Here is a 23,672-nt window from a genome sequence, read left to right on the forward strand (position 1 = left end):
CAGTATCCCTACTTTGAAAGTAGTTTTTATAAACACTATAAAACTTAGGGATTCTAGTGTTTATTAAAAATATTTCTAATTTAGGAGATTCTCTCCTGACACCATATTTGAAAATACTTTTTGCCTTCCTGCTATTTCCTTTTGTGAGAAGCTAGTGAACATGTCCATAACCTACCCATCTTACTAATGTTTCTGAGATGAGACTATTTTCGATGCACCCATCAGTTTCCAGTATAGAATACATCAGTTGTCGCCAAGGCTTACAGAGACCTCCAGAAAAGGGGAGAGAAAGCATTTGGAAGTGGTCCTGATCTGGGAATGGAAGGTTTGTTTTTGTTTTTGTTTTTTTTCTTTTCAGAGAAAATAAACGTTATCAAAATCAGAGTTGGCAAAACTTGTGGATTAGGTCTTTTATAAAACCACAGCTGGCCAGTGAAAGCATTACTTGTCCACATTGGCAGCACTTGGGTGATAGAGACAGGACGATCGGGTGTTTAAGGTCACCTCTGCCTACATAGTGAGTTTGATGCCAGCTTTTAGGCTATGAGAGATCCTGTTTTAAACAACGGAGTCAGCCAGGGGTCTGGGAAGATGGCTTAGTTAGTGACAAGCATGAAGATCTGAGTTTGAGCCTCTGGAACTCATGTGAAAGAGTTGGGCTTACTGGTATGTGTTTGGCAGAAATGGGGGCTTGCTGGCTTGCTGTTGTAGTCCAGTGGATAAGGTTTAGTTTCAGTGAGAGACACTGTCTCAAAAACTGACGGGGAGAGAAATTAAGGAAGATCCCCAACATCATCTTCTGAACACACACACACACACACACACACACACACACACACACACACACACACCCCTAGGGGCCTGTTTATTTTTTCCTTTTCATGATGACACCTCAGGGCTGCCTAAGCCTTTGTTCTTGCCTCTATGGATAAATCACTACTTAGCCACATCCCCAAAGGCTGCCCTTGCAAATGTTGCCTCCTGCAAGGGCAGGGCAGCAGCACTGGAGTTGGTGGAATGAGAGCTGGCTGAGAAGCCTGTGTGTAGCTAGAAGCTGGGGCTGCAGTTCCTGAGGTTGAGCTGGCAGCAGGTTGATGCTTTACAGGGCAATGGGATGCAAGGGCAGCTGCTTTAGAGAGGTGCCCTTTCTGCCCAGGGTTAACCCTAGCCAAGTGTCTAATAGGAAACCTCACAGGCCAGGCATTGTTCAGGGGACAACATCCCCGTTTTCCAGTCTTGCATCTGGCTAGTGTGACGGTTTTCTCCTCTTTCTCTCATTTGGCCAGAGGCTAAGCCTGGGAGCTGTTCTCCTGGACACTGGCTGCTACAGAGGATGTGAACATGATGTCATGGCTAGCAGAGGCCGTCAGCTTTTCTGCAGCTGTGTGTGTGTGTCTAGGCTGTAGACAGCCACCATGTGTACTGCGGTTGGAGGCCAGCCAGGGCCACACAGAGGACTGGGGCTCCAGCCCTAGTGGCTTTACCTTTAGCTTCTGAACATGACCTAAGAAGACAGGCACATACCGTTTCTCCCCAAGCACGGCTCTGTGTTCCTGTAGAGAACATCAGAGAGACAGCCAAGCAAGTGTGCAGGTCCCAGACCTCAACCCCTCAGAATCAGTTTTCTCCCTGCCCCCTCTGCTTCCTGTTCAGGAGCCTCCTAACCAGGAAACCTAAGAGCAAAGCAGCAAAGTGAAGCCAGGAGGCTTGCTTTGCCCACTTAGCATCTTTGCCCTACTTCCTTTCCACAAAATTGGTTTGGTTTTGGGGTAAGGTCATGATAATAAAGCGTTTAAGTTGTTGTTTTTTGTTTTTGGTTTTTTTTTTCATAATAGTTGATAGTTTTAAAGGCTTTTCTTTTTCTGAGTTCTAGATATTTATTGTCCAATTCACAATGTCATGCTTAAGGACTACTGTGAAAGTAGATTTTAAGTATTCTCACCAACAAACAAACAAACAAACCCCACAAAACTAAACCAAAAACCAAAAACCTAAAACCAAAAAAACAAAACGTAAACTGGTACCTGAGGTGATGGCTGTTTCTATTAGCTGGATTTTAACCTTTCACAATATACACATCCCAGCTCATATTTGCATTGTATAGTTTTGTACCATTTTAGCTTTCAGTTGATAAATGATAATACTAAAATAAACTGACCAAAAAATGATAACCCAAACTATATATATATTTGTTACGAAAAACTTGGGAACTTCCAGAAGCAAAACCCACTGAGTGGCAGATCCCACAGACCTGGGTTACCTCCCTGTTTCCTCTCTGGCCACACTTCTAAGCTTTCATTCCCATCCACGACTCCTGCCCTGCCATGTCCTCTGGCCTGCAGGATGCCCAGTGTGCTTGGTGAGGTGACTCTGTCCCAAGGTGCTCAGTTGTCAGCCTAGGCCTGGGAATCTGTGCATCAAGATGTCAGGCAGAGCCTTTAGGCCTCCAGATCCACAGCCTGTGGGTGAGAGTGGGCTGCTGGGATCCATGCCTAGCAGGAGTAGGCTGAGGGATGGACACACTCGGTGCTTGCTCCTTGTACACACAGCACACTGGGGATGAGCCTGGGATGGGATGTGCACAGAGATGACAGTGGATAGAGTGGAAGGAAAGTGACAGCCTCTGCTTGGTTCCCCGGGCCATTGCTGTGAGTAGATTAAAACCAGAGTGAAGGCAAGAATTGTGGTCATGAATGCTGGCGTGGAAACCTGGCAGGGTTAGCCAGGGAAGGTCAGCTGGGACCAGGGCTGCCACCTGCTGTCATACAATGTTTAGTGTCTGGCTACCTCTAGGATCTGCCTGCCTGTCTGCCTGTCTGCCTGTCTGCCTGTCTGCCTATCTATTGGTGAATAGACCATGGCTGCTTTGGGGACTGTCATTCTCCTCTTCTATCTCCTTTTCTGTGGTTGGCTACTAACTTTGGGAGTTCTAGAGGGAAGCCTGGGGATGTTTGTTGGTGGAAAAGCTGTGCTCAACGCTTTGTCTCATCAAGAGAGGTGACTGTGAACCCATAGGCTGTGCAGGACCAGGGCTGAAGCAAGCTTTGCTTTCTCACTCATCCTTAACTGGACACCTGGGGGGTCTCTGAGAACTTGAAAAATGATTTTTAGAAATGGCTTTTGGTTGCCTCTCCATGGATATGAGGAATGGCCCTGACAGCTATCCACAGTTGACTAGTCATTCATTGCCTCTGATCAAAAAAGGCCTTTCAAGTTTTTCAATGTTTGAAAGAATAACTTCTTTCCAACAGCTCTGTGTGGAGCACTTCAGCTGTAAGAGGGAGTCCTGAGGCAGTGAGGTGACTCAGTGCATGAAGGTACTTACCTCCAAGCCGGATGGCCTGAGTTCTCTCCCCACACCTCGCCTCCAGAAGAAAACTGACTTCCTCGGATCTCTGCCTGTGTGCTATGGCACATGCATGCACACTTCACAAATAAATGCAAAAACATTTTTAATATGGGTTCTTCTATGTAGTGACTGTCCTTAACCATTTAGAACTGCCATAGATGGTTTACTTTTGACAGACAGACATTGTCATTTGTCTAAATTAAAGCAACAACAACTAAACAACTTTAAAAGTCCTACAGTCTTTACATATCAAAAGGCAATCCCTTTAAAATGTCCAATATCTTTTAAAATCCAAAGTCTTTTTACAATTAAATGTCTCTTAACTGTGGGATCCACTAAAATATTTTCTTCCTTCAAGAGGGAAAATATCAGGGCACAGTCACAATCAAAAGCAAAAATCAATCTCCAACCATCCAATGTCTGGGATCCAACTCACGATCTTCTGGGCTCCTCCAAGGGCTTGGGTCGCTTCTTCAGCTATGCCCTTTGTAGCACACAGCTTGTCTTCTAGGCTCCAGCTGCCTGTACTCCACTGCTGTTGCTGTTCTTGGTGGTCATCTCATGGTACTGGCATCTCCAAAACAATGCATGAACCCTTCAGTCCTGGGCCATCAACTTCAACTGAGGCTGCACCTTCACCAATGGCCTTCCATGGTCTCTCACAGTGCCGAGCCTCAGCTGTTCTTTGTGACCCCTTCATGCCTTCAAAACCAGTACCACCTGGGTGACTCTTACACATTACCAAGTCCCACTGCAGCACAAAGTGCAACCTTGGCTATCTCTAGGATCACCAACCAATATTAGTATGTGATTTCTTCTCCAATTCTTGCAGAGTACCACATACATCAGACTGTATCTTTTCTTTTTTCTTTTTTAGGACAGATTTCTGCGTTCACAAAGATGAACCTTGCGACACTGTTGGTAAGTTTACAACTCTGACAATGATTCAAAGAGATGATGCATCATGGGACTTGTAGTCTTTTGGAGTTACCCCCCATCTCCTCAAACAAGCTTAGTATTTCCTGTTGCCTCTCTTCTTGTAAATTGGTTCCTCTATTTTCTTTTCAGGTGAGTTTTGAGGCTGCCTATGACAGAAGGCATCTAGATAATGGGTTGGAAAAGAATATTATAACAAGTCAAACCAAGGGCCAGAGGTGAAGTGCCAGGTAGCTCCAAGATGCCTGCAATTGAGAGTATAATCGTCTCTAAGCATCTGTCTGCCCTGGCAGCTTGCTTTCTAGTCTAAGCAGTACTGAGATGTAGATGCAGATGTAGAGAAACTCTGGTCGTCTTTCCTTATGTCTCTTTCTTACCTACCCCTCACATGTAGGTCTCCTTCCTTTCCTATTTTCAGTGATACCTGAATGGCCTTTCTGTTCTTAAAGGATACATGTAGAGACCTTCCTTCTGCTAGGTGTGGTGGTGCACACCTTTAATCCCAGCACTTAGGAAGCAGAGTTTGCCAGATCTCTGTGTTTGAGGCCAGCCTGGTCTACAAAGCAAATGTCAGGGCAGTCAGGGACACACAGAGAAACTCTTTCTTGGAAAACAAACAAACAAACAAACAAACAAACAAACAAAACCCAAACAGTGAACAAAGCCAAATACTGTATGCAGTATGTGCAAATACTGTATCACCCAGAGAAAAGTTGGGAATCTCATATGCTCATCTGCTTTGAATTACAGAAATGCCAATGGGAAGCCAGATAGGATTGACATAATATCTAATATTGTACAGTTCAGATGTTAGCAACCTGTTACCATGGAGTCTCAGTTCTGGGTAACCTTGGCCTCTGTTGGGACTCTATGTGACTGAACTGGGTGACTCAAGTTTCTTAACACAGCCTTGATAAGTGATTTAATGAGGCCCTTCAGAATCTGGTATGATGGTAGCCAACGTCTATTCTACATGTTGGCAGTTGAAGATTATTTTATTCCTTTATTTTATCAGTCTTCAAAACCGATCAGAGACCAAGATAAAATCCAGCCAATAGATATCTGGGCTTTGCTCCTTAGGACTGGATTCATGATGGAATCCCTGGGCAAAGACAATGCCAGCCTTGTTTTGCTGGTGGGGTAGCCGAGCCAGGCTCAAGTCTGGCTGGGTTGTAGAAGATGTGACGCGACAGGGAGACGTGCTGTTGGAATGGTACTCTTCCCAGAGTTCATAGCATAGCTCTTTTTGGAGTGTGCATCTGCTTCACCCTGCACCAGCTCCTTGCCTAGGCTCAGGAGGCATTAGTTCCTCACCTAGCCTTTGTCCTATATGTCCTGATTCCCCAGAAGCCTCTGGGCTGTGAAGTGCTGAGCCTGGATCTCGGATCTCCACGCCATGTGTCCTGCAGCGCCTGGCTGAGAACTCCAGAGGTTTTGTGTACCATGTTGCATGGCTAATATATCACAGGGAAGGGATGAATGCAGATGAAAGAAGCTACGTGTCTGTGGATAATATGCTCTGGAGCATGTGTTTCTCCTTCATAAGATTGATAGCTACCTTTCGTTTTATTATGAATATACAAACTATCCCTGCGATATGAATCACACACCCCTCCCGGTGTGAAAGATCGAGTAGCTGATTCCAATCAAGTGTCTTTCTCTCGCCTACTCAATAGTCCATGCCGCTTTAAATACTTTTCTCAGGACAATGTTCATGGCAAACTGCTGCAAGGTCCTGGGTTTCTCAGGTGACAAAATCTTAGGCTTCACAGATCTGGAGGCCACTGGTCCAGGTCCAGTTGTCTTCAAGTGTCTGGTTTCCGATGAGGTTTCTCCATGGCTTGCCGATGGATGGCTGCCTTCACACTATTCCTTTACTTCTCTGTGCTCCTGATGTCTTGCTTTTTATGAGCACATCAATCACACTGGATTATAGCCCACGTTTATGACATCATTTAACCTTATTTAATTATATTTCTCAAAGCCCTGTTTCAAAATATAGTCATATGGGTGTGTGTGTGTGTGTGTTAATTCTTCATCCTGTGGATTCTGATAATTTAGGGCTATTCATTTGGCACTTAGCCACACATCACCTGGTGGTATCTGATACTCTTATGCAATCTCTCTGGCACATATGTGCCAGTTCCTAAAGAGGCATGTCTTTTCATGGCAGGGACAGGGTGTAATCATTCCTAAGGTGGCAGTGGGTTACTGGGGGGATGAGCTGCTCTGCCTCTTGTCTCCCACTCTGTGTTCTTTCTAATACTCTGGGAATTTTTAATTTTTACAAAGGAATTGGACCTAGAGACTTAGCATTTTGTTTGTTTTTTGTTTTGTTTTTCGAGACAGGGTTTCTCTGTGCAGTCCTGGCTGTCCTGGAACTCACTCTGTAGTCCACGCTGGCCACGAACTCAGAAATTCGCCTGCCTCTGCTTCCCAAGTACTGGGATTAAAGGTGTGTGCCACCACATCTGGCCCGAGACTTAGCATTATATTATGCTTATTTTAATATACCATAATTCACTTGAACATGTAATCAAGTCAGTTTTAAAATGAAGTTTTAATTTGATGAACTTTTTTTTTTTTTTGAGACAGGGTTTCTCTGTATAGCCCTGGCTGTCCTGGAACTCACTTTGTAGACCAGGCTGGCCTCAAACTCAAAAATCTTCCTGCCTCTGCCTTCCAAGTGCTGGGATTAAAGGCGTGTGCCACCATGCTTGGCTTTGATGAACATTTTAAAGCTGGGGATATGGCAATCACAGACCAGCCTTAGACTCTTATTAATTTCCATATATATGTGTATATGTGTGTGTGTGTGATATAGTGTGATTACACACACACACACACACACACACACACACACACACACACACACACACATATTCTACCAATCATCTCTGTTTGTCTGTCTGTCTAGTGGTATAGAATCAAAAAAAGGCTGCCAGATTAGTAGAAAGGCTATTAATGGTTTCTCTGGACATAACTCCATCACAGATGGAAGAACATCTGTGTATGGACTTAAGGAATTGCCTCCGGGAAAGAGTTCCTTTGAACAACCCAGTTTAGATGCCCTCTATTTCATCTTGGTCCTGTGGAGGTGCCACAGTTTTAGACTCTTCCTCACCTTGTGATTTGACAGAAGTAAAAGCTTGATATTTAACTGTGTATTTTTTGTCCCAGGGCAGATCCTCTAGGCTCTGACAAATTCTCTTCCTTGCCAGTTTTATTGGTACTTGTAATTAGGATTTGACAATTTCCTGTGCTGTGTGTGTGTGTGCGTGCATGTGTGTTCCTTATACTTATTTTATTCACAAGAGTTATGAATGTAGCATTCTATTGTATTAGGGTATTGTGTATCATGATCCAGTTGGATTTCTTAGTGGAGGGCCACATATCCAACTATCTTGACATGATTTAAAAGAAGTAGGCTACAAATTGGGTAGTAAGGGACGAGGGACATCTGAGAGGAGTCAGGAAGTGGGTGAATATGATCAAAATACATCCTACAAAATTCTCAAAGAACTAGTTTTTAAAATGGGGCAGGGGGAGTTTCTGGGAAACCCAAAAAGTACATATTTCATTATAGCAACTCATTCCTTAACCCAGTTAGCGTTACATGTTGGTAGAACCTATTTAAAATGCTGATTCGCTTGTACTTAGATGCTGGGAGGGTCTTCTAATAGGCCATGTGTAAGGGCTGCCATGTTTCAGAACATAGGAGATGTGGGTAGCCCCAGGCCCATGCTGCCCTTGTCTCCCCATATGGCTGTTGCCAGTATGGCCTAGGAGAATGGTGGCAGGAAAAATGTAAGTGAATATGTGCCCGTTCATATGCACACACATGTACACGTGTACATGCCTGGTGCAAGTGTTCAAGTCAGAGTGTGCATGTGTACTTCCTGTGTCTGATGATGTGGCTTTGTCTGTGCTTGTGAGTTCTTCCAATCCTCAGCTCATTCTTGTAAGAGCCTCCTGGGGGTCGGGGGGGGGACCTGTCTGGCTTGAAAGCTATGCTACTGTGTAAGCACTTTGTGTTTGGGATGTGTCTGGGTGCCCGTAACTAAAACCACTTACCCTGGAGGACAAAGTTCACCTTGACTCATTTCTTTTCTGTCAGGTTCTCTTCTAAGGTTCCATGATGGCTGGGCTGTATTAAATAGGGTGAAAATGCAGAGATGTGGTTTTCCATGGGATGGAATTCTATCAGCCATTTCAAGGTGTGGAACCAACATTTAGTTTTGGAGCTAGAAAGAGACCAATGAAGAAGCAGGTAGGCATGCCTTTGGAATTAGAAAGCAAGGGGGCTGAAGAAGCAAAGATGTTCATCACACAGGGGACACAACTGAGGGCTTGGAACATAGGCTAGGACATTGATTGTTCAGGGTAGCAGTACCATTGCCTTTAAAGATATGAGTCTCTCGTTCAAATTTTGAGATTACAATATGATATTATTTTCTTCTTCCCATTCACCCCTCAAATGCTTTTAGATACCCCTGCCTGCTCTCTCTTAAATTTATAGCCTCTCTTTTCATTCATCATATGTGTGTGTATATGTATACAGGCCGTTCAGTCTATATAATGTTACTTATATGTGAGGTTTCCAGGGCTGACCACGTGGTATTAAATAGCCAATTGGTGTGCTCTTCACTAGGGAGGACCACTTTTCTAGCTATCAACATTCCTTAGTTGCCCATACTCCTTTGAGTAAGGTTGGGGCCTTATGATCTTTCCCCTTCTCACTTTAGCATGTCAGTAATTGTCCCTACTCAGTTCATGTTTGAAAAGTCACGTTGATGATTTTGTGTCGGTAACTTCTGACACTCCTAGGTGACACAGTCTTATCAAATTTCCTGGTCTTTCCTTCCCATCTTCCACAGTGATCCCTGAGCCTTATTGAGCCTTATCATACACTGTTTCCCTTTAAAAACATTGTTCCTCATGGGCAGAGGCTGAGTATCTGTAGGCCACTGTATCCAGCCAAGCTTGTGAAAGGACTCCAAAATACATCATGTCTTCAGGTCACACACAAGACACTGGGGACATTGGTGTTAGGCCAAAGCCCACCACCATTTCCTTGTCAGCATCTCCCTGGTGTGACAGTTATCAGAGGGGCTGCTCTGTTCCCTCTATGTTCCTCTCAGCCAAGGAACTTTGCAATTAGCTTGGAAGGAAGTGCCATTCTTTATCATCTTAGAGGACTGTTCTTACTTGAATCAGAATCAGAATCCAAATCCTTTTTAGATTTGTTAGAATCAAGCGAGCAAGTTTTCTAATGAACTGGCGAAGCAGAGATAACGATGGGAAGTGAGGCTGTGTGAGACTTCTGTGTGGTGAGACAGCTGTTGTAGCTCATGGGAAGCCACAGAAACAGAGCATGCAGGAGCTCTGAAGTTGGGCATGGAGACCAAGGAGGACCACTAGGAGATCCACAGGAGCAATATCTTCTGTGTTAGTTGGAAGAAGCCTGGAAAATTTGAGACTGAAAGCCAGAGATGAGCTCTACAACGGTTTATTATATGGTGTCCCTCATGGTCCCTGTTGCCATCTGCAGAGCCCCATCATCTCATCAGTAATGGTGACTTCTACTAAGGGCAACTCATTGGAAGAGGGGATAAGCAAAGCTCAGTCCTGTGGTCTGGATGCTGGTTCTACAGTTAGGCTTGGAATCATGTCTTGCTTCTGCAACAACCTTTGTGATTTACCTTCCATATCCAGATGTGATCTCATCTATACAATGGAAATAACAATCCTCAGGTCTCCTAAGAGGATAAAGGAAATGACTGGACACATCTATTAATTTGGTGATTGTCAAAAATCAGAAAGAAGGGCTGGAGGAATGGGTCTGAGGTTAAGAACAGAGGACCCAAGTTGGTTCTTATCACCTATGTCAGATGACTTACAACCATCTTTAAGTAGTTCAGGGGCTCTGACACCTTCTTTTGCCCACCTTAGGTACCTGCACACATGTGAAACTCATATGCAATTTAACAACAAAAGAAAATCTAAAAAACACCCCATCCAAAGCCAGAAATGGCAAATGCTACTGAGGCTGTGGAGAAGTGGAGACTCTTGTGCACCACTGGTGGTCATGGGAAAATTTGCATCTCGTATGGAAAAACAATAGTATTTTCTCCACCCAGATTAAAGTGCAAAGCAAGAATTTGTATGTGTACACACACACACACAAACACATACACACACCCACAAGAGCAGGTACTCAAAGAGATGTTTGCACACTTGTGTTCATAGCAGCATTATCCCAAGAGTCAAAAGCACTCTATTTGTCGTGTCCACCCAATGGATAAATGCAGTGTGGTATGCACATATGGTGGGATAGAAAGCCAACCATAAAACAAAAGACAATTCTGACACAGACAACATCATGGGTGAGCCTTTGAAGCATGATGTTGAGCAAAATGAGCCTACATTAGAAAAGCATGTGTGCTGTAGGATTTCACACATATAAGGTACCCAAAGAATATAGAGACAAAAATGGTTGTGTCCAGGGGCTGAGGGGGAGAGAGAAAGGATGAGCTACTATTCCTTAATAGCCTAACGTTCCAGTTTTACAAGACAAAAACTCAAAACTCAATGTTGGTCATGGTAGTTGTTTTTTTTTTGTTTGTTTGTTTGTTTTTTGTTTTTGTTTTTTGGGGGGGGGTTTGGTTTTTTGTTTTTCGAGACAGGGTTTCTCTGTGTAGCCCTGGCTGTCCTAGAACTCACTCTGTAGACCAGGCTGTCCTCGAACTCAGAAATCCGCCTTCTTCTGCCTCCCAAGTGCTGGGATTAAAGGCGTGCGCCACCACTGCCCGGCTTGGTTGGTTTTAATCATCAACTTGATCCAAGGTAAGATCACTGGGAGAGAGTCTCAGTGATGGTTTTTCTGGATTGTGTTGGCCTTAGATATTTACTCTGGGAGATTTTCTTGGTTAATTGATATAGAGAGATACAGCCCACTGTGGGCAGCATCATTCCCTGGGTCTGGGTCCTGACCTGTATAAGAATAGAGAAAGTGAGCTAAGTCCCTGAGGCATATACACATTCATTGCTCTCTCTCTGCTCTTGACTGTTGATGTGATGAGCTGCTTCAAGTTTCCTGCCTTGGCTTCATCACAAAGATGAGTAATAAATTGGAGCCATAAGCCAAATAAACCTTTCTCCCTCAATTGCTTATGGTGAGGGTGTTTTATCACAGAGACAAAAACAGAATCAGGAGAGCAGTACAACAACCGTGGAAATGGATATATTGCTACTGAACTGCACACCAAGAAGTGATTAATATGATAAGTTTTGTGTTTAGTTGACCATGGTAGAATTTATGTTTGTTTTGTTTTGTTTTGTTTTGTTCTAGGTGAGATGACAAGAGAAAGTGTAGATTTGATTCTGTAGAATTTTTTTTAAGGCAACTTCATTTGAAGAACAGTTTCCAGGTAGAGGGGAGTCCTTGACCTATGGAAGGGAGAATGGGGCTCTAGCTGGGGTGTGGGTAATACATGAAGGGGCAGTTAGCCTGCTGGAGGGCAGAGAAAAAGTAAGCCAGGGCAAAGAGAGGATGGGCATGGTAGGAAGGGATGCTGGAGCTGAAGTAAAGTCTTTTTCAATATTTTTAATTTATTATTATTATTATTTTTTTGGTTATCAAGCTGTGCTATGTGGCTTTAGTAAAGGAGGCTCAGGTAGAGCACATTGCTCACTGACATTTTTGGACAGTGGGAAGTGCACACTGTAATCTGGCACTATAAAACTGCCCTGTAGTCTAGCCCTGAATTCATTTTCCCAGCAGCTCCTCAGCTGTTGGGCTTCTGGTGTGAAGAGATGAGGTCAGCCACTGAGGCTGCTGTGGTGCTGGGAATTGAGCACAGGCCAGCATCGGGTGACCTCCGAGACTCGGAGCTGCATCTTATAGCTTACATCATCATGTAGACAGTTATCAGGCTCCCTTGGTCACTGTGAGCTTATAAAGTGAAGCACCCTCAAGTCTCTCTTGGGAAATTGGAAGTTGGCTCTGGATTTTTAACCTCAACTTCTTCATATATACAGTTTAAGAAATCAGAGTGCTTCAAGAGACACAGAGGTGGTTCATCTAAGGCAGTGGTTCTCAACCTTCCTACTGTGGTGACACTTTAATGAAGGTCCTCATGTTGTGGTGGCCCCCACCCATAAAATCATTGTTACTTCATAGCTGTAATTTTCTACTGTTATGGACCATAGTGTAAATATCTGGTATGCAGGGGTTGGCATGGGTTCAGTGTGATCAAAAACTTATGACAAGCAGGAATAAACTATGTCCTAGTTAATGAGGAGCTGAGCCATGGTTCAGGAGAGGATGTGCCATGATTAGAGAAGGGATGGTCTGAGCCATGGTTGGTTGAGGCTGGGCTGAATCATAGTTAGGACCTGTCACACAGGCTGGGGTATTAGGGTAAATACTGTTAGCTGATATTCACAGAATTCCTCCCCGCTTGGGAGATTAAATTTCTCAGTTTTCCTGGCAAGAACCAACAGCAACCTTCTGCCCAATGGAATGAGATTGGAAGTGACATGTGATATTGTGGGGGTTTTGCACTTATATCCTCCTATGAGCAGTGCTTGGAGATTTTTCCTCATTGATCATCTTAAGGTTACCCAAGGACTTGGCAGCCACAGTCCCTGAAACTGGGTGTTACAGGAGAAAATAAGAGTACTGGGACACTGGAACTGGGGTTCTGTTTGGCGGTGCTTAGCTTCCATGTTCAGAACCAAGGAAGTCTGCGTCTCTAGCTAAGATCCTGTGCTTTTCAAGTTTTGAGATCTCCAAACCCTGAAGACCTGGCAGCTGGCACCCCCTCCTCTCAGGATTCGCAGAGTTAAGGACACGGTTGGAGTTCTGAGTGATTTTAGAGGAGGATGAAAAGTAGCCTTGGCCTTACAGAGCAGGTAAAGTAGCCTTGGCCTCACAGAGCAGGTAAAGGTAGCTCCCCTTCCTTCCTTCATCTTAAGTTTCCCAGAGAAACAAGAGAAAAAGAAAGAGAAATTGATACACACTGAAGGGCTCAAGGATGAGCAACCTGAATGGGCTCTTAGGACTTGGGCTTATGAGCAGCTCTATAAAAGGACAACACAGTACAGCAGTAGAACAAAGGGAAGGAAGGGCTTTGCATTCCTAGACTGACAAACTTCGAGATGGTAAATGTGGAAGAATTAACTCTGCTTTGCCATCGCTGGACTGGTACAGTTCTAGACTTGTCCCTGGTGACAAACTTTGGACCTTCTATAGTGCTCAGCAAGTCAAGAAGCCTGGTGGATCATCAGATGCCAAAGCACGGAGCTGCTGCTGGTTCCGTGACTCCAGAGTTGTCCTCTAGGTTCTTAATCCTTCAATATGAAGAGTGGTCCCTTCAGTGCACACGTTGCCCCTTCTTGTTACTCCTGCTGTGTCTCCTGTTGCTTAGAGGGACCACATGAATGGGCTCTCTGCCTAAGATAACTTGCCTGAGAAAGTAAATTAAAATGGAGGAGAAACAGTCTGATGTGGTGGGACACATCTGTGATCCTAGAAGTTGCAGGGAGGGGCTAAGGCGGGAGATTCCTGAATTCAAGGTCAGTCTGGGTTCTAGGCCAGCTTAAGCTACACAGCAAGAGTTTGTCTCAAACAAAATTCAAAACAAACAAACAAACTAAAAAAGAAAGTTAAGAGAGATGAGAAGTGTCTTAACTCACAGTTTCAAAGGCTTGAGCCCATAATTGGATGAAATTGTAGATTTGGCATCATCATGGCTGGGAGCACATGCCGGAGTAAAGTTGTGCATTATATGGTGAGGAAGAGACAGAGAGGACAAGGTCTATGTTCCAAATATCCTTCAGGGTTATATTCCCTAACTTCCATCCTCTATAGGTCCCACCACCTCCCAAAACCATCCCAGGCTCACGACCAAGCCACTAAAACAAAGCATTTGGGAAACATTTAATATCCAAACTACGGGAAACATCAACACAGTTCACCGTATTAGATGCCAGGGAATGAATGCTCAAGGGCCAAGTTGACTTTAATTTATCCTTGGCAAGTTGAAAAGCTTTGCCCTCAGCCATCTCCCTACCTATCTTAGTCACTGCTCCCGTAAAGAGATACCATGAGACACCAAAGCAACTCTTATAAAGAGGTGGCTGGCTTACAGTTTCAGAAGTTTAGTCCATTATCATCATGGCAGCATTTCATGGTTCTGGAACATAGCTGAGAACTGCATCCTTATTCACAGGCCAAGAGACAGAACTAGGCCTAGCATTAATTGGCTTTTAAATCCCAAGTCCCACCCACAGTAACACACTTCCTCCAATCAGGCAACACTTATTTCCACAAGCCATACCTCCTAGTCCTTCTCAAACAGTGTCATTTTCTGATGACTGAGCATTCAAATATGTATAAGCCCATGGGTGCCATTCTTATACAATCTACACTAGCCTTCAATAGTCTTTTATATTAAGGCTTTATTTTGTTAGTCCATGGGGAAACTGAGGCACTAAAAGAATATACTTCTCATGTGAAATGTCCCCACTCATGAATGGTAAAGCTGAGGTCAGCTATCTCACTGTGATGCCTGGGAATTTAATTCCTAGCCCATTTTGCTACCCCTGTGTCCATTTCTTATTTCAGCAAGTGTTAAATTGCCCATCACTATTTTCCCTGGTACTTGCTTCATTTCTATGTCCTTACAATGTGAAGCATTTTTCTGAGGGATCTCTATTCTTGCAAACACATTCTGCTTTCTCACATTGACAAGGTTGAGTACCTTCCAGGTGCCACCCTAACCCTGGGGATGCCAATGCACACAACAGACTCTCATTCTTGTGGGGCTTGTGTTATAGTGGCGAGCAGGTGGGGGCTTCCATGATGATCAGTGAGTATGTTAGCTTTCCATTACATAACAAACGCCTGAGTTAATAGCTTACAAAGGAAAAAAATGTTTATTTTAAAACTCTTTATGTGTATGTGTTTTGTTGTGTGTGTGTGTACATGTGTGTGTTTGTGCGTATGAATAGTAGTAGTTGTAGTTGTAGTCATAGTCGTAGTAGTACTAATGCCATCACAAGCCAGAAGGCATTAGCTCCCCTGAAACTGGACTTACAGATGGTTGTGATTTGCCATGTGGGTACTGGGAACCAAATCTATATTCTCGTCCTCTGTGTGAGCAGCAAATGCTCATACTTACTAAGCCATCTCTCCTGCCCCAGAGAAAAGATGTTTCTCCTCATGGCTTTAGAAGTTTCCAATAATATTTAGCTGGCCCAGTTGGGAGAATAGAACATCATGGTTACATTTCGTGGTCTAGCAAACCCCCTCACCATGTGCCAAGAGAAAAAGAAAAATGCATCATTGGGAGGCAGGTACATCTCAAATCCCTTGAAGAAAATACCCCTAATGACCTAAAATCCTCCATATAGGCCACATTTCTCAGAGGGTCTGCCAACTCTCAGCAGTGGCAAGCTGGGACTAAACCTTTAACACATGGGCATTTGTAAGACATTCAGCACCAAACTGTAGCAATAAATAGACTGTAGACCCTGGATGCAGGTAAATGGTAAAGAATGAAGACAGATAGTTGATGGCTTGAGGTATGAAATTTTAGTTTGCTTGGACAAAGGCTTTTCAGAGAAGGGACATTTTGGAAAGCATTTGTAGCACCTTTGGCTTGCCAGGGCATCTAGAAGTCCTTAGTTATCAAGCTGATATTAATCAGTGAAGTCACAGCAAGGGTCGACAGATTTGCTCTTCCCCAGTCATAGTCCTGGTCCCCCACCTCCTTTGCTTCTTGCACAAAAGCAAGAAGACCACACAGAGCTCAGGTTCCCACTGTCAGCAGAGTTGAGTCTGCTCCTGCCAGAATACCACCACCCTGCCTCGCTTGAAGACCAACACTAGGTTCATGGAAAATCTGATGAGGTGGCAGGACACCGGGACAGAGTAATTCCTTGCATATGATTCAGTATCCTAGCGAACACGGACATCCACGGTCCTGGGGGAGCCGTTTGGTTACCATCTCTAATCCGGGTCAGCTGTGGGAGTGCTCCAGGCACAACCAGGAACACGTGGGAAGGAACTCGGAAACTCACATCATCACTGCCTTTTGTCAAAGTGTGAATGTTTAAGACATGCACATGAGCCCCAGTGAAATAACAGTAAACAATGAGCAAGCTTCTCTAAGATCAGGCTGCCTGTGCCAGGCTTGTTTTAATATGACAAACCATCACAAGGACATAAAGGGCCCTCAGCTACAATAACAGAAAGCAGGGGTTCTTAAAGTGTGGTCCTTGAATCAATAGTTTTAATGCCAACTGTGCCACTCAAATCTCTCAAATCTGGTGCCTGAAGATGGGGCCCAGCACTGTTTTAAGGAACCCTAGGTTGGCTCACACACATGTTAATCTCAGGAGCTCTTTTAACACAAGAAGGTTAATATGGATCCATTATCCAAACAGTACAGCCCACCTATCACAGAGCCACTCTCCTCCTCTTCATAGATGTGTCCCCAGGTGTGGGCTACATTGACCCGATTTCAGTGTCTTCTGTTCAACAGGTGATGGTCAGGGTTCTGGGTGCCTTTGTGTTGGTGGAGGAAAAAAAAAAAATATATATATATATATACACACACACACACACACACACACACACACACACATACTCAGAGCTAAGGGCCAAAGCATCAGCAAAAGTTTGGAAAGTACTAGAAATATGCAATTCTTCCTCAGACCCTTATGTATTAGGATCCCTTTAGCCAGATCTGGGTCATCATACCATGTGTCACAAGCACTATAGTGACTGTAGAGTCCACTTTCGTAGACACTGATCTAAATCTTGTTTACAGTGGGCAGAAAGTCTGTCTGTCTGTGTCTCTTGCTCTGTGTCTCTATCCTATGTGTGTGTGTGTGTGTGTGTGTGTGTGCGCGCGCGCGCGTGCCAGTGCCATGGCAGAGCCACCCTCTCAGCATATATGAAGCTCTGGGTTCAATACCTGGCCTGACAAGACATTCAAAACACACACACACACACACACACACACACACACACACACACACACAAATCTGAAGAGGAAAACCGGGAAGCCCCTGGTACCCTTGCCTTTTTTCCCAGAGAATCCACTGGGTGTGGCGGCTGGAATCGGCTCATATCTCTGCTCTTCCCACACCTGTTTGCCTCTGCTTCTCAGGTTGCTGCAGCTGGAGGCGTGCACACTGTACAGCCCAAGGCTCTCTTCTCAAGCATCCAGGGTGCTATTCCGTGTCAAAAACCAGTTGACCAGACTGCTTCTTTCCCCAAGTTCCTGCTGCCCTTCTCTTGTTTGCTTTCATAATATTCCAGATATTTTCTATTGTCTCCTGTACCCCATGGTTACAAAATCAAACAGGACAAAACAGCTGTGCAAAGGCGGTGGAGGGGGGGGGTGGGATTCAGGAGCAGCCACGATGGCTCATCTCTCTCCTTGGCTCGGCTGCTGATTAAATGGAAGGGTTCCCAGAGAGGCAGCAGAGAGGCCGGGGAGTCCCTGGGGTTAGCCTCACAGGCCAGTTGCAGCAGTTCCCGAGCCATAGAGCTCTGGCTGCCAAGATAAACATAAGTTTTGAGATAAAGTCCCAACCCCAAGAGATTTTCATTTTGGAAAAGGAACCTGTAAGACAGTCAGTGTGTTGGAGGAGGAGGCACGTTTGCCCACACCCAATTCTACAAGCACTGTGTGTGTGTGTGTGTGTGTGTGTGTGTGTGTGTGTGTGTGTAAGTCCACAGGAGCTAAGAATGCAGGGGTTATAGTCGGGGCTAAGGTAACGGGGAAGAAGTGGAAGGAGGTGGTCCCTGGAGACAGGTCTCTTGACCATCGTGAGACCTGGGGCGTAAGCCCTTCCCACTTCCCTTCCCTCCTGAATATAACTGTGATGGGACATCAGACAAAGTGGTGGGGATGAAGCACAAGACCAATAGGCAGCATTTGTCACAGAGCCTGCCTCCCTTGTAAAAAGGGTGTGTGATTCTTATAAACTGCTTAGTACTTGGGAATATGATTCAGTGTCGGAGGCTTATCTACCGTGCCCAAGGCTCTTGATTGGATGCTAGTCCCTGTACTGTGAAACCAAAATGTAGTGGTTAACCTGACATTCTATTGGCTTTATTTCTGCCAATCCATGATCCATGCTTTGAACCTACCATGAGTCTCTTCTTCTCTATTACCAATGTGGTTGGAGGTTAGAGTCTGCCCCCTGACAATCCTAAAAAGCTAGGTTTAGCCACCTTTCCTCAACAAGCCAATTAAACAGGCAAGCAATGGTGAAAAGCAGAAAAAGAAGACTTATTCAATATGGCCACAAATAAAGAGGTCATTTTCTTGGTTCTATTGTGAGGTTTAAACAGAGAGCTAGAGGTGTATATAGCTAAGCCCCTGTCCAAGACCTAGGCCAGCCTACTCCTGATCCATCATGATCCTAGCTCCATTCTCTTTTGCAAAATGGATGAAGAAGTAGTCAGAACTTGTGAAATCTCTTTCCCAGAAATAAGTTCCTTCTCTGGCAGCTCCAACATGTGATTCTTGGTGTAGTTACAATTTCCTGGGGACCATTGTTCAGTAGTCTCATGTCCATAGGGAGGGCACAAGAGTCTTCTTAGAATATCCTCATTCCTCCTGGGATGGACACGTAACTTTAACACGCGCTATTAAGACCCCCTTTAACCATATCTGTCACTTCCTCTGGTCCGAGCTGTATCAGGTTTCTTCACCCACTGTAGCCTTCTCAACAGCTTATATGTAGCTAGAGGGGACCTTCAAAAAATCTAAACCCTCAGTCTGGAGAGGTGGCTCCACAGTTAAGAGCACTCACTGCTTTTCCAAAGCACCAGTGTTCATTTTCCCACACACCACGTGGATCATTACAACCACCTGTAACTCCAGCTGGAAGGGTGTAACTCTCTCTTCTGGACTTCTCGGGTATACATGACACACATGTACACATGCATGTGTGTGCTCACGCATGCCCATGCTCGAACACACACACACAGAGATAAGACTTGCAAAAAAAATCTAAATAAAATAACACAGGTTCCTCCAGCAGGTTTCTAGCATATTTAGAAGAAACCCCAGAGACCCATAGGACCCCCCCCCCCAATACATGGTTCCTTTGCTGATTTAGTTCCTGCTTCTTAAGCGCTGGGCCACCTGCACCAGCCACACCTACCTTCTCCTCCTCCCTCCTTCTTGAGTTCGTCTTCATCTTGAGCCTCACCCTTACTGTTCTGAGTATGACATGTTCTTCCCCTGACATCTCTGGGGCCCACTGTTTCCCTCTTGGTTCTCCATTCAGCCAGCATCCAACAAGTAAGGCCGAAGCAGCCTTTCCACTTCACCCGAAGCTGCCTGACGGCCTCTAGGATGAGAAAGCAAGCCTCCTGGGGTACCGCTGCTGCTCTCCACACTCTCCTGTGTTTCAGCAGCAAGCATGTGAGAGAAGCTACTGTTTATTGGACAAATACATTTGGTTATTGCTATGGGGCTTGTCCTTAAAGGTCCCAAGGCCTGTGCCTTGCAGTCTCAGTTCCCAGCCTGGGGCCCTGTCAGGAATTGGTAGAACTTTTAGAAGATGGGTTCAAAGGAGGAAGCCTGTTTTATGAAGGTAGTGCCCTTGAAGGGGATGTTTGGATTCTGGCCTCTTCCTCTCTCCTTGCTTCCTCTCTGCCATTAGGTGAGAAGGCCTCCTCAGCCATATTGTCCCATGATGATATCCTGTTCTCCACAGGCAACAGGGCCAAGCAATGATAAAGTCAAGCCATGAGCCAGAAATTAAACCTGTTGTTCCTATAAACTGATTGATTTAGGGTTTGTCGCACCAATGGGAAGCTGACTAACACATCTATTTTCATGACAATGACTAAGACAGTGATGGTCTGGTCACCTCCTAGGGACTTTGCAGTCCTTTTTATGATTCTTGCTTTACTGTTTTACAAAAGGACGAGGGAGATAATGTCACAAAAGGTTCTTAATACCATTGTGTATTATAAGTAAAGAAAGTCCAGATTTAACTGACATTTGTCGAATTTTGCTGCCATCTGTGATAGTTAATATTGTCATCCTCACAGAATCTAGAACCTGACAGAATTTATCTAGAAACCCTCTGGGCACTCCCTGAGGGATTTTGTATTCCAAGTTAGTCAGTACAGTCAAGTTAGATATAGATTAGCTTAACTGACTGGGGTAAGAAGACCTGTCCTCTATGGGCAGCACCATGCCCTAGGCTCTGTTCCTAGACTGCATTAAACAGTGAGAGGAAGCCTACCATCCCTGCCTGCTGCCATGTCTGCCCTCACATGGAATGATCACCTAGAACTGCAAGCCACAATAAACCACCCTCTCTCCCTCCCTGAAATTACTTCTTCTCAGGTATTTGCTCACAGGAATGAGAAAAATAATCTAAACATCTTCCCTTTGCTAAAGAAAAGTAGATAGTGTGCCACGAGGCTTAAGAGTGTTCTCTTCCATTTGTGGGACATGAGTAGTCCTCTGCTCTGAAACCTTGGGCAGTTAATTAGTTTAACAGTTCTTAAAATGTCCCTAACCTGGTGTCTCTACCTCAAACACTGCCATGAGGAGTTAGTGGGATCAGACACGGGCACATTGTCTATGTGGATTTATGGGCCAAGTCCTTCCTATTACTCAGGAAACAGGCTTGTGTTGGGGGCAGATGACTTGTACAGTTTACAAAGAAGAACTGAGCAGGGGCAGCCCATGACTTGCTGAGGTGAAACCTTCAGTGCTGAGAAACAGTGGGGAAAGGTAGACATTACCCAATACCTCCCCCCACACACACACAGGTCTATTTTCAGAAGGAAGTTGGCTTGTTGGATGATGTTTAGACCTTGTTGGATGATGTATGACTGGGTAGTCTGGCAGTACAGTACATGAATATAGGTCTCAAGTCACTGTTTAGCCCTCAGACATCCAGAGCTGAGTCCACACCAGGCCTTTAGCCTCATCTCACTTTGGGGAAAGGAATGAGACTTTGAGGGTAGAAGTGGCCACAAAAGCAGTCAGCCTCTGTCTGCTGTGACTCCCTTAGGAGCCAACGGTCCCAGGGAGGTGGATTGCTTTCTAAAACCGGGCCAGTTTTTGTTGGCTCTCCTGAGAAAGCTCCATATCCTGAGATTTATAATGAATCTGGAGCTGCCACGGGCCAGGTACCCCAGCCCTACCCAGTTCTTCTATCTTTCCAGCATAGAACATAAAGTTTCATTACTTCATCTGTACACTCTTAAGAGAATCCAAGTGAGGCCAGGGTCACCCCTATTCATTTTGTGAATCTAGTAAGTTGTAGAATAAGTCTAATTCCTAAGTAAGGTGAAGGCTTGGGACTTAGGCATGGAGACGGAGAAAGAGAAGTGGGCCAGGGGTTTATTCTGCATCTGTGCTCAGCCCTGATTAGGCTCAAAGGCAGGAAAGTGATGAGGACCGAGGAGAGGTCACTCCCCAGGATGGCTGTAAGATGACATCATGCCATCAGGGAGGAATCCCAGGCCAGGAAGCGTGCCTGCATGGTTCAGAAGGAAGCAGCAGACAATAGGAGACCTTTTTGGATGAGATTCCATGAGTTCAGGAAGAGCCCGTGCAGCTGGCCAGCTAAGCAAATGATGCAGAACTGCCTCCAGCCCTAAGACAACCCTGGGCATGCTGGGAAAGGACAGTGTGACAATTGTCCCAGAGAGAGCCTTTTAAATCCCAGTAAGACATAGGTTTACAAAGCCAGGGCAAAAGTGGCTTGCTCACAGGTGGTCTAAGGAGATAGGACCATACTACCAACAGTAATGGCTCGCCTCTTCCTCCCACATCCCTGCAGGGCCCTGTGTATGAGAAGTGCCTGGTGTTGCTGTAAGAAGGTGATTATTGTCTGGGGAGTTCCAGTGGCTGCTGGTTTATGACATAAGAACCTTTGGCACACAGAGAAATGGCCTTTAATGAAATAAGAATAAGCCAAAGAGTGAGACACGAGGGTCACTGCCAAGAGCCATATCTCCAAAGCCTCAATTAAACTTTCCATTGAATTATCTAGTGATAAGTAGACGTGCCTTGAGGATTTCATTGTCTTTGATAAATGGCATGAGTTCAAAACTTAAAGCATCGAGTGCCATAGCATGACAAAGCCCTGGAAATAACGAGGCAAACCATTGCTTCATACAGAGGTACTTCAATTACACCCCAGCCCCCAGTGCTTGTTTTAAAGACTGTTTGGGGTTATTTGTACCCTGGGATGTGCGGGCGTTCAGTCTGCATTCCGTTGGGAAGGGTTTCCAACAACACAGTTCCTTCTGGTGCCAACAGTTTTCAGCACCCGGAGGAAAGGGTGGCTGCCTTCCAAGGCCTACCTTGCTATGTTACTAATCCCCCTCTTCCTCCCTCGTGGACCATTCTTGTCTCCTGGCTGCTGGGAGACAGAATGATGGCTTCCTAATTGGGTCCCCAGGCAGAGTCACAACACCTGTGTCTGGGGGTGTTTCATATAAACAGTGGGCTTTGCATCTGGGGTAAGATGAGTTTCTGTGTTTGTGCATGTGTGGGTGTAGAACTCTATTCCTGTCCCTATCTTTCTCCTGAGCATTCTTGTTATCCATGAGGCACCTTCATGAAAGCAATAAAACCTTGCCTTTAAAACACAGCTCTCCCTACCCACAAGCATTTGCTGAGCTATTGAACTGAAAGCAGTGTTAAATTGTAGCCATTTCTGTCCAGCCCAGTAGTTGGGCCTAAGACAGATGCTATGGAGGTGCGCTAGGCAGCTGGACTCCCTTATCTTTTGGGAACTATGTGGCCGGTATGCTGTTGTTTGACAACCATTCTGATTACAACCTATTCCCTCCCCTGCTTGATCTCGGGAGTGACCATGGGCCTCAGACGCTTCCCTCTGGTAGGTTTGGAATTGATCTCTGCACCTCCCTGTCATAGACTCCTCCTCCAACTCTGTACCAACATCCGAAGAAAGTTACACACAAGGATCTGTTCGTGTCTAGCCTGCCTTCAGCTATAGATACTTGTCTGGTGGACCTTATAGAACCTAGAAGTCACCTTCAGGGAAGGCACTGTGAAGAATGGGTGCCATGCGGGTGGCCTCCACGGGCACCCTCTGAGATATGTTTGTGTTAGTCAACTGTTTTCTCAGTTAAGATGCTCTGCTTATCCCCAAGCTTATACAGGCGTGACCAGGAAGTCTAGTTTGGACAGTTGGAAGTGGAGCACTGTGAGCCGGAGCTGACAAAGGCTGTGCCAGTCCGTCTGCCTGAGCCTGGGATGGGGGCTGGCACGGATAAATGCCTTTTCTCTACCCTGATTCTTTCAGGTGACCTTGTGCAACACTCTAGTGCTAGCCAAGAGAGCAGTGCTCGCCTCTC

The 23,672-nt window shown here is 45.2% G+C and overlaps 1 protein-coding gene across 6 annotated transcripts in view; it reads left to right on the forward strand.

Annotated features, from left to right (window-relative positions):
• Adamts17 (a disintegrin-like and metallopeptidase (reprolysin type) with thrombospondin type 1 motif, 17) overlaps positions 1 to 23,672 on the forward strand; it is a 313,473-nt gene that overhangs the window by 71,926 nt on the left and 217,875 nt on the right. For all 6 annotated transcript variants that reach the window (XM_030242472.1, XM_006540842.4, XM_006540843.4 and 3 more), the window contains one exon: positions 4,227 to 4,270. In XM_030242472.1, coding sequence (XP_030098332.1) covers positions 4,227 to 4,270 — 44 coding nt within the window. The remainder of the gene's footprint in view (positions 1 to 4,226; positions 4,271 to 23,672) is intronic.

The sequence above is a fragment of the Mus musculus genome, chromosome 7 (genome assembly GCF_000001635.26).
Source record: "Mus musculus strain C57BL/6J chromosome 7, GRCm38.p6 C57BL/6J".
Lineage (NCBI taxonomy): Eukaryota > Metazoa > Chordata > Mammalia > Rodentia > Muridae > Mus > Mus musculus.